Consider the following 12,361-nt stretch of genomic DNA (forward strand, 5'->3'; position numbering starts at 1 on the left):
CGTGCCGACTTCTTGATGGGGATATGGAAATAGGCGTCCTTCAGATCTACTGAAGTTGCCCACATCCCTTCCCTCACGGAGGCCATGATGCCCCGTGGGGTCTCCATCTTGAAGTGAGGAGAATCTACGTGCCTGTTGAAGGCACTGAGATCTATGATCGGGCGCCACTCTCCGGACTTCTTCCGCCCTGGGAGGAACAGGGGCTGCCAGAGGAGACCTCTCCGGAGAGGGGGACTCCTCTATACGGCGTTTAGACGTAGAACGTCTAACAGCCGAAGCTGTAGGCTTAGAAGCCAACCCCTGAGGACAGGAGACCGACGAGTCCGCGCGGGAGGCGGAAGTCCTAAAGGTCCGGCGAACCTTTTTAGGACCGGCCAAAACGGCCCCCGAAGTAGCAGAGCGTTGGGGGGATTCAGCACTGCTAAAACGTCTCCTAGAGGGAGAGACCATACCCCAAGGGTTCCATGAAGGAAGACCCATGGGGTTGAACCCAAACCCCTGAGGGAATGGGAACAGTCCCGCGGGCTGGGAGTGACCCCAGAACTGACCAAATTGGCCTGCCTGAGCCTGGGGCTGGACACCCTGTCCAAAGGACCAGGATGAACCTCCACTCCCACCAGGTGGAAACCCAGCCATGTACGGGCCGAGCCCGTAACAGCTGGGTAACTGTTGGTACCCATGACCATCCGCAGGTTGGCCTGGGCGGCCCGGGATTGAGTGCCTGCAGGCACCCCTACACCCCGAGCCCGGGGGAAAAGGCGACCGGAAACCGGAAGCCTGACCTGGGGCCCCAAATCCCTGGGGGAAACCCCCTGGGAAACCTTGCACCGGAAAATCTGGACTAGAGCGAAAAGCCCCAGATCCAGAGACCTGTGAGGGTAGGAACCCAGGCCCCACACTGACACTAGGATTAGTGAACTCAGTGTCACTAATCCCCGTAGCCACTGACAACCCTGACAAAAAATCAGTGACCCCTGACCCCATACCCGAGGGTACCGGTCCGGCGTCAGGGCGGCCCCCACCAACGACGCCACCTGGCGTGCCGAGGTCCCTGAAAGACTCAGAGACCTGTGACCGGAAGTCCCTTTCCGACGGTAGCACCGCCGGCTGTCGAGAGCTACCGGCCGATTCGACCCTAGACTTCGCCGAGTCAGGGTCGGGTTGCCCCCCCTATACCAGGACGCGCCTGGACAGGGGGAGCCACCCTCTGCTCGAGGGCGGAGCTCAGTGTGAGAACACCCCCAGCAGTGACAACCTCACCCCTCGGCTCAGGGCCGGGGGTAGAAAACCTGGATGGCTTACCTCTCTTACCGGAAGATGAGGACGAATCCCTCTTCCGGCGAGAAGTTCGCCGACTGGGTAGGGGAACCTTTACAGCGGACCCGGCGTGCAAACAAAGTTCGCACGGCGAGGCCTCGCTGCAAGGCCGGCATAAGGGACAGGCATCATGGGGGTCCTGCTCTCCGTAGAAGTGAGAACACCCATGTGCTGAACCACGACGCATCCCTGAATCCATAATTGTTACGAAATAAATAATCAAATAACGACAGTTATTAATACAAATTAAACGTAACAAAAATAAATGGAGTGAAAAAACACAACTCCAACAAACAAATACGAACGAAAGCAAAAGCTAACGAAACGTAAAAAAGCAAAGCAAAATATACGGTCGAATAAATAATACGACCGATAAAAAGCGAAAAAACTTCACGAAAAAACCGAACAGCGCAAAACACGTAGATACGCGCTCGGTGCGTGGAGTATAGCAAAAATGGCCGAACAAAGGCCGAACAAAGGCCGGCCGATTAAGGCCTAAAAGCAGGATATATTAACTAAATAAACGTCTGCAAAAGACTGTTATAGTTAAGGATGGGTTTAAAGCAATAAACCGATATATAAATAATCGGCTATAAGGTAGACTTAAGCTAAAAGGAAAAGGAAGGCACTCAGCTGAATATAGCACGTCCGCCCGCTCCGGTAGCCATAAAGATAAGAGGAAGGGAAATAACTCTATGTTCATGACGTGAAGGCTCATGGTCGTAGGGAGGGCGGGATTTTTGAATCTTTTGTTTTTGGGATACAAAGATGGGTGTAGGTACCATATTTGCATACTAAAGTTATGGTAATTATTACTGAAATGAAATACATATATAGAGACCATCCTTTTGTTATGTATGTGGTATTATATTTCCTAGGGTAGGGTGGGGGAGGGGAGGGTGAAGATTATGACATATTGAGACTTGAGAACATCCTCTTGTGTTGTATGTGGTCTTATATTTCCCAGGGTAGGGTGGGGGAGGGGAGGGTGAAGATTATGACATATTGAGACTTGAGACCATCCTCTTGTTATGTATGTGGCCTTATATTTCCTGGTGGAGGGTGAGGAATATGACATATTTCTTACTGTGATATGAAGGTACTAATCAGAAATATAAAGTATTATCCCATACACAGTATCATTATTAGGTATTTCATGAATGGTTTAGCTGACATATTCCTCAGAAACAAATTCTTTTGATTCATAATTAGTTCTCCATTAAAGAGGTGTATTTTTTGATGACGAAGGTGAAGCCTGAAAACTTGTATATGTGGAAAAGGTCTTGTTAAACAACCCTTTTTACCAACTGTACATGTATGTCCCTTTGAACATTGCTGTTTTAAGGCAATGCAAGGTCTCCTTGATGTAGCTGTTAGCTATCTCACTAAATACAATTCTCATTACATGATATCTAAAGCAATTTAGGCCAAACAGAAACAAATTCTGTAAGAGATCTAGCCACACCTCTAAACTTCACCGCAAGTTGTAAAGTCTGATGCTTTACCAAAATGAAATATATATACATACAATCATGATTTAATAGCCAAACTGTTACATATAGATATAAAGTAAGACAAAATAAATCCATACACATAAATTCATGGTCATAGAAAGAAGACATTGATTCTATCTAGGTTTTGTGGAACACCTGTACATAGTCACGAAAGGAATGTGTTCATATAGCTGAATGACAGGGAAAACAAAGACATATAAATGACATAGAGAATACATGGTCAGTGTTTTGAAATATAAGCTGTATTTTGACAAGGGTGAAGAAAGACAAAAGTGGCAAGTCTTTCACCATGTATTTTATTTATCCTGCAACATTGTTGGAAAATCAGACTATCGAAACTTAAACAGTTTTGTTGTTCAATCTGTGTTTACCTGATACTGATGTTATGCTGATTTTTGATGGATGACAAAATTATTGCTCCATTGGATATAAATGCAATTTTATGAATTTTCATAAATTCACTTGTTCATTTCAACATCTAAAATTGCTTATTTCAACAACTATTTATATTTCTAAACGTAAGATATTACTGCACTTGCTAAGATACAGCTGTTTTCTGTCACTGCCAAATACAGCAAAAGTATATGTGGCAGGTGTATTCCAACAATGGAAGTATCAGTTGCAGGATAAAAGAAAACAACGACTCTGTTTGAATGAAAAATCGTCAGTTTAAGCAACATTACACAATGACTATGAATATGTATTTGAAAGGAACATATTACATAGGCTGAGTATTTATAACATAATTAGTAAGTATATGTAATAGATAAACAATCTTTTTGTGGCCTTTGATTACACAAACTTATCAGTTTTCTTCCTTGAAGTAAAATTTCAGAGATATGGCTTTATTAAGTCAAATATGGTATGTAGATATGATTGATGGCTGGTGAGATAATTGCTCTACTGTCTGTGACCTAACATTATGTATATAATAATACCATGGAAAATTTGAATGCTGTAATTGAGGAAAGTGTTGTCACAGTTTTCAATCATTTTCCTTAGCTGATGCAGGTTTTGCTTGTTCAGCACTTTTGCCTCTGAGAATTTAACCTTGTTTTAGTTTTAAGTGGCTGTACATCAGCACGCTAGAACAAAGTATAAAATTTTATGGATGAGATAAATAAATTCCTTTGTGTGTTTGCTGGGTTTATCACCATATGAACAGCCAGGGTCATTTTGAGGCATGGTCTTCTAGTTGGTGTTGATCTTGCTGAACACCATATGAGAGGCCTGTCACATGTTGTCCTGAGCAATTTGGGTTAATTGTCTTGGTCAAGGTCACAAACATGACAGCATGTTCACAGAGTGGTTCATTTCCTTAGAAACACAAACTGATACAGGTAGAGAGCGTATAGTCCTCAGATTGTCACCTAAGGTTATGTATGTCAACGAAACCAAAAGAGCTATCACAGCCCCTTCCCTTCCATGGGAAAGAAATCCATGGCACAAAATAAAGGTAAACTTTTTCTAAGGCATCTTTTGGCATAAAAGATACAATTATGTTTTCTTGAGATAGTTTGGATAGAGGTGGAAACAGTTTGAGAAATAATGATACATTTTTACATTGTAAATTCTTCTCCTCCAGTACTACTAAAATTTTTCTGAATATTCTGTGATATTTAAGTTGTTGAAAGTTTCTTGCTGCCTTTCAGGATATAGATTTTAAAAGCTGGTGTGTTTGCTCTAATATAAACATGTATAGTTATAATGTAATCACATAAATTTTGATCCTACTTTTCATGATGTAATCAACTGTGTTGTATCTGGAAATCAATTTTTACTTCATAAAATCCAAGGTATTGTGTACACCTGATGCCATGACATGATTGGTAATTATGAATGTCTGATCACATCCTTTTGAACTTCATCAAATTTTTTCCAAGACTGTCTGAGGATCCAACTATGACACAATACATTTTAAAATGTGTTATGTACAGGTCTGCTGTCTACATTACCTTATACCCAATCGATCAAACTGAGGTCACATATCTGCAGGGCTGTCTGTGGACTCTGCAGAAATCCTGAACGGTCTATTAAAAACTTTGTCCCAGTGGACACACATTTTGTAGGATTTAGTTACACAATACTGTTATCTCATTCTTTTGTTGTAATTTTACCTCGTCACAATCAGTTGTGATGTATTGTTTGCAATTTCTGCCCAAGAATTAAACGAAATCAATTGATAATCTGATATTATGGACTTTTTTTTAATGAAACTTAAGACTGACAGGGTCTTAATTGTTCTGAACAGCTACACAGCTTTTTAATTTGCTGGGTATTTATTGACACTGTGTACTAGAAAAGATCAATATATGTTGGCCAGTTTACAGGAAATTACACACTGACCTCACAGATAAACACAAGTCTATAGCAGAAGTCCAAATATTGGGTACAGTTTGATAATAACATTTTCCTTATTTGGATATTCTGTATAATATTCTAGTATGTAGCTGTCACATTGATGTAAGTTTCATTTTGATCTCACATATTGGATACAGTTTAATAAGAACAGTCTCCATTGGATATTCTGTATGATTTTCTGCGTAAATTATCTCTAACATCAACGTATTGCTGCATACAAAATATTCCTACGGAACCAAACCAAAAGAGGCAATGCACTGGTATATAGTAATATACTCAAGGGATAAAGAAACCCAGGGTGACATTATTTGCAATATCTTGCGAACTCCTTGTTAAAAAACAATGAAAATCGGACAAGCAACTCTCCACATGGTCCTGTATCGAATGTTGCATTATTGTATTGTGTGACGATGTCTTCTGGGGAAAGCATGAAATGCGAAAATATCATGCACAGCAGTGTTGTGACATTGATTTACACTGCTCATCATATCATTTGGTAGTCTTCATAGAGACACATCACTTTCCGATATTTGGATCAGTTTCTGATAGCATTAAACGATGACATGGCTGACAGAAGTTCAGAGGAGTCAGGCCATTGCGATGATTATGCAAAGTCAATGGCAAATACAGGTTGCAAGACATTTCAGTGTCCATATATGCACTATAGAATGTCTTGTTAGATGTTTAAGGGAAACTGGGTGAGTTGCTGACAAACCTAGGTCTGGGTGTCGATGTGTGATGTCAAAAAGTCAGGACAGGTTTATTCGTCTGACGCATTTGCACATTTGACACCTTACTGCCACTGAATGTACCCTTTACACCATAGGTACTCGCAACCGTCCTTTCCATGCAAAACTGTAAGGAAACGATTGCGAGAAGTTTGTTCTGTGGGTCTATCAAATTTCATATATAGCTTCCCCTTGCGCCAAAGTTGTGCCTTTTTAATTTTGAAACTGATCAGAAAAATAAAATGGCAACCATCTGGATTTGACAAAAATTTGTCTTGCTATTTCTTCAGAGGAGTTTTCAAATTTGGTATGATGATGAAGAGCAAACACAAAAAAAGGAAAGAAAAGAACGATAGAGATACATTTCTAGGATCTATTTATATCACAATAATTGTTGCAGAGGAAGGGCTTTGGGCGGAGGGATGGGGGTTTATGTATGTATTTGCTCAGTCAAGGTATAGTGGAGCATTAAAATGTTGGCTGTTACCAAAAAAAAAAAATGTAAACACTTTTCGTCTTTCTGTCTAACACCAAAGGGCAACATCCTGGTAATCGATCAGGGCTGGAACATTATATAGTTACAGAAAAGCAACCTGATACATCAGTTAAAAGGATATTTATAGATACATTTAGTCAGTGGATTTAAATCTATGTTAGTAACTTGTAGTAAGTGCTAGCTGTTTGGTTTCATGGAACAGTGACATCAATCATTGGTGTCGTCTATAACTTGTTGCTAGTTTAAATAAACCTCAAACTTTAATGGGTTTTCCCTTTTAGGGTTTTAGTACCCTGTAGATATAAGATTGAGTATAAATTGTGACCAACTAGTCATGTAAAACATTTTGTCAGATACGGTTGGATTGAACATTTTCACATCTTTGTCCTGTTAATGAACTGTAATGCAGGGAGTACTTGACACTTCAGTTAAATATATAAAATTATTGGATACCTCCTTTGTAATTTGTTGACAGACAATATGTTTTATCCATTTATCTCTTTAATCTGAATGGGAATTAAAAAAAATTAAGTCTACATTTAATATTAATCAGTACTTAAATGTACATATTGAACAGTTTTCGGCAAATTTCAATAATTTAATGCAATCAAATTTTAGTGCATTATCGTTTTTTGGCAAATTAGTGAAATGACTCATTAACTCATATTTGTGTGCTTGAGTGTGTGTGTGAGTGTGTGTGCATGTGTGTGCGTACGTGTGTGTGTCTGTTTTTTATGGATCAATAACAGAGTAATTTGCCTGTATATAAATACAAAGTGTACTTACATGTTGCCCTCTAAACCACTAACAACGCACACAAACCATGGCATCTATGAGGAGCAACATCTCAATCAGGATACCATCCTGACATATAAGATGTCCCTTCAGTATGTTTCCCTTACAGATAGGTCCAAGAATTTGAAGGTTATCCAGGAATTAATGACTGACATAGGTCCATTTGTGAAATGCACAGAGACTTGACCAATAACAACAACCAATTAGGTGTATAAAAGGAAACATAAAGACCAGACAGCAGATCTAGAATGTAAAGTTTACATTTATTTTAATGATCTGTGTCACTGTCATATAATTACCTGAATCTGCATACTGGAGTAATATGATCAGACTGGGTCCATTACAGCTGTCACCAAGAATGTCTTTCAATGGTGAAGAGGTCTCCAGTCCAATTCCTGACTGACCTTGCATCCTTTTTGTCTCGGATTTTGGGACACCCAATTGAATGTTGGGTATGGGGAATGCAAAGCTGTACTTGGTCAATTACTGGTGTCCATGTATACCTTGTAAGTAACCATTTATAGATATTTTGTAGAGAATGTTATACTCTGTTGTTAAATCTGACAATTTACTTGTATGACTGTTACAGGTGGCTATACAGGGATGGCCTTCTCCCACCAAATACCTCCTTCATCGGCTATGCTCGTAGCAAAATCAACATGGATGAAGTACAGAAGAGATGTGTTCCCTATATGAAGGTAAAGTTTTATACCCGTGTAGATAACATGAACTATTACCAGCATTTGTCATCACAATGCTGGTTGGAGGTTTCCAAAATTTCATATGTAGCCTACTTTTGGTCCCCAGTGTATTTTTGTTTTTGACAATGGAAGTTTGTTATCACTATTTCAAGAGAAGCACAGGATGGATCTTGCTCAAATTTTATATGTAGGTTTTCTTGGGCCCCTAGCTCTGCTATTCTGATGTTAAGTTGGATCAGGAGAAAAATTGCCAACATGTTGCTATAATGGATGTTGACAACTATAGGTTGTTATCACTATTTTTATATAAGTACTGCTTTGATTCTACTTAGTTTTTCATTTTTGGATGGATCAGAAAAACAAAATGGCACTCAGACAGCCATATTTTATATGACAGTTTAAGGATTATATCACTATTTAGGGAGAGGAATTTTCAATGTCAAATGTTCAATATATTTCAAAAAATTGAAAAAAAAATTAAAAAAACAAAACAGAGGAGGTATGTTTTATAGACCCTTTCTTGATTTTAACTAATAAGATTTTAAAAATCATGGTGCATTTAATTAAGTATGTTATCTTTTTAAAGTACTAGCTGGATGGTATGGACATTTTGAATTACTGGGAAATAAATTTAAAAGTAAATCCTGGATTTAATTGTTGGCATGATGAAAGTGCTCCTTGTTTGATTTTAAGTTGGAAATCCAGACAGTAGCCATGTTTGTATAAAGCTTTGATGAAGAACATTTCTGATATGCCAAAATAATGTTAAACAATTCTATTGTTGGTGAAATGCTGATAATGGTATGTATAATCAGCAGTCGCTGTGGTAGATATAAGGTATGACGAAGATCAGAAGGTGTTTTACAGTAACAGTCAGTTACACCGCCTTTAATATTAGACAACTAACTTCATGCTAAAGAATATATTTCAATGAAAAACTTCTCTAAATGTTCGTCTTCAAATTAAATACGTTGACGTTATGAGCTTGTTTGTTAGAATAAGTCACTGGAAAATTGTTTACAATATAGTACAAAAGAGTGTATGGTGATGAGAGGGCTGTGGATTTGTAGACATTACAGTGCCACCCAGGAATCGCAGATTGATCGTTTTAATGTTTGATTACACAGAGCTGGTAGAAAATAACTTTGCCAAATATTATTATCAAATCATCATTCACACTTTGCTGTAGTAATATGCTTTAAAAGTCACTTACAGTGGGAATCTGGACAACTGTAATTTAAAAATAGGGGAGTAGAGAATATTGTTGGAATGTGATTTCAGCCTCCATTTTAGTAATGGTGTATTAGATATGTATTAATAGTATGTCAGTGTTATTCAGTGCATTTTACTATTTTCAAAGGGAGGCAAATTTGCAATGTTACAAAGATACTGTATTTAACTAGCAATAAGCCTAGGGGTTAACATATTTCTTCTCACTCAAAGTTAGAGATGGGCTTATTACTGGACAACAAGCCCAGGGAGCCAACAAATTAATTCTCTCTCAAAGTTAGAGATGGCAAAGGATTGACTAATTACAGGGCAACAAACCAAGGGAGCTAACACATCTCATAATCAAGAGTCAGAGGATGGGCTTATTACAGGGCAACAAGTCAAGGGGCGAACACGTTTCATAATCAAAAGTCAGGGGGTGGGCTTATTACAGGAAAGTGATAAAGTAGTGGTTTGTATTTTTACTAAACAATAATACCCAGGAGCTGTGATATCTCAGTCAATTAGAGCATTGACCTACATCACCTCAGGTGAAGATCCAAGGTGTACAGTTCAACGCTCCCTATTTGTGGCAGTTCATGTTTATCAGTAAGCCGAAAAACAGACCAGTTTATGGTGTTATAGTTGTCTCCTGGAGCAAAACACTTTTTTTATTGCTTTGGATGGCATGCAGTGGGCCTCCCATATCTTGTTCAGTGAGATAGCCACCAGCTACTACAAGGGGACCTCCACCTCAATATTACCCTTGCTTTTCCGAAACAAACAGCCCAACAAACAAACAAACGGTAGCTTGCTTTATATGGGTGGGCTAATTAACAAACATGAAAATATGGTTAGATAAATATGGTACGATTTGAAAATGTAAGGGTACATTCTTAATATTCACTTGAATGTATTTGTCATAGTCATGTTATTCATCATCATTCAAACTATAAATTGCAGGTTCAAGACAGTGAAAAAGACAAACTAGCAGCATTTTTCAAAGTCAATGAATACATTGCTGGAGATTATGAGAAGGCAGCAAGTTTCTCCCTCCTGAACAAAGCCTTGGACCAGAAGAACAATGCCAACCGTATCTTTTATCTCGCTCTACCTCCGTCTGTTTACGAATCTGTCACACGCAATATTAAGGCCATTTGTATGGCAAAAGAGTAAGTTTGAATCATTATATTAGGATATTTGATACATGCTGATGTGCTCCGTTAATCTAGAATATTGGATATCGGTGTAGTTAATGTGATGGAATGACATTACTACCAGGGTATCGACTGTCTGATTTCTGATCTGTATGGAAGGCTTATGTGTTGAAATGTAGGATACTGACCACCTCTCAAGGGATTAATGTAAATCATTTAGGTTAAGGTGTATATATTTGTTTTGTATTAAAAGACCATTATTGACTTGCTCATCACAGATTAACGAAAAAAAAATTCTTCTAAAGATTGATGAAGCCTAGTATAGTGATATGTTACATGTAATCAGCTGATTAATAGGAAATCACAACAACAAAAAATAACACTAATACATTTAGTACAATAATTAGAATGACTTTCTCCTACAAACATACATAGCAATGATGCTGGTCCTGTAATTATGTATAAGGTTTCTCGCGATTTTTTTATATGTTGTACTTGTTCAGGTAATAACAGACCAGCTTTGATGCTGGATATGTTTTCCAGTATAGTACGGTAGAGTCATTAAATTTTTTGTTTTTTTTATGCAGTTTATAGCAGTTGCAAATCTAATGATAATGTTGAACTGCTTATCTTTCCCTGTACATATGAATTCGTTGATTAAGAATATCGCAAACTCAGTGCAAAGAAAATTCAAAGTTTAACAATTTTACTGAAAACAACCAGAAAAATACCAACATGTCAACTTAATCATAATTCAAATTCAATAGAACTAGGGAAAGTATAAACAAAACAAAGACATTAAATGGAGATGGAGACTTCTGAAAAAGTACAAGAAGAATAAGACCAGGTCTTCCAATTAGTCAGTAATGTATGCATATTGTGTATCTTTTTCATGTGCCGAAAATTATTTTGAATTATTAATACTTCGTGAAAACAGTTGATATGTCATTAGATGGAGAAAGGAATAAGAGGAAGATGTGAATGCTATTTCTGTTTGTAGAGGGTGCTGGACTCGTGTGGTGATAGAAAAACCATTTGGCAAAGATCTTGAGAGCTCGAACAATCTGTCCGAACACCTCAGTGCTTTATTCAAGGAGGAGGAGATGTACAGAATTGATCATTATTTGGGCAAAGAGATGGTGCAAAACCTGATGGTGCTAAGGTAAATGGTATGCCCTAATCTGCACACGGAAATGTTCTGGAATTGTGCAGAAGATAAATTTGTGTTATGTTTAGTAACCAGAAACTTCAAATTGACACTATGTCAGTTACATTCATTAATGATTTCTGTAGGAATCTTTACTGGGACTTTCATTAATGATTTCCGTAAGAATCTTTGCTGGGACTTTTATTAATGATTTCTGTAAGAATCTTTACTGGGACTTCTATTAATGATTTTGTAGGAATCTTTACTGGGACTTTTATTAATGATTTCTGTAAGAATCTTTACTGGGACTTTCATTAATGATTTCTGTAGGAATCTTTACTGGGACTTTCATTAATGATTTCTGTAAGAATCTTTACTGGGACTTTCATTAATGATTTCTGTAGGAATCTTTACTGGGACATTCATTAATGATTTCTGTAGGAATCTTTACTGGGACTTTCATTAATGATTTCCGTAAGAATCTTTACTGGGACTTTTATTAATGATTTCTGTAGGAATCTTTACTGGGACTTTTATTAATGATTTTGTAGGAATCTTTACTGGGACTTTTATTAATGATTTCTGTAGGAATCTTTACTGGGACTTTCATTAATGATTTCTGTAAGAATCTTTACTGGGACTTTTATTAATGATTTTGTAGGAATCTTTACTGGGACTTTTATTAATGATTTCTGAAGGAATCTTTACTGGGACTTTTATTAATGATTTCTGTAAGAATCTTTACTGGGACTTTCATTAATGATTTCTGTAAGAATCTTTACTGGGACTTTTATTAATGATTTCTGAAGGAATCTTTACTGGGACTTTTATTAATGATTTCTGTAAGAATCTTTACTGGGACTTTTATTAATGATTTCTGTAGGAATCTTTACTGGGACTTTTATTAATGATTTCTGTAGGAATCTTTACTGGGAC

The 12,361-nt window shown here is 37.8% G+C and overlaps 1 protein-coding gene across 2 annotated transcripts in view; it reads left to right on the forward strand.

Moving 5' to 3' along the window:
* LOC132559957 (glucose-6-phosphate 1-dehydrogenase X-like) overlaps window positions 1-12,361 on the forward strand; it is a 50,111-nt gene that overhangs the window by 12,826 nt on the left and 24,924 nt on the right. For both annotated transcript variants that reach the window (XM_060224593.1, XM_060224594.1), the window contains exons 3-5: window positions 7,801-7,909; window positions 10,085-10,293; window positions 11,279-11,440. In XM_060224593.1, the coding sequence (XP_060080576.1) occupies window positions 7,801-7,909; window positions 10,085-10,293; window positions 11,279-11,440 (480 nt within the window). The remainder of the gene's footprint in view (window positions 1-7,800; window positions 7,910-10,084; window positions 10,294-11,278; window positions 11,441-12,361) is intronic.

The sequence above is a fragment of the Ylistrum balloti genome, unplaced genomic scaffold (assembly GCF_031769215.1).
Source record: "Ylistrum balloti isolate Yb309-2 unplaced genomic scaffold, AGI_CSIRO_Ybal_v1 Utg371000, whole genome shotgun sequence".
In the NCBI taxonomy this organism is placed as follows: Eukaryota; Metazoa; Mollusca; class Bivalvia; order Pectinida; family Pectinidae; genus Ylistrum; species Ylistrum balloti.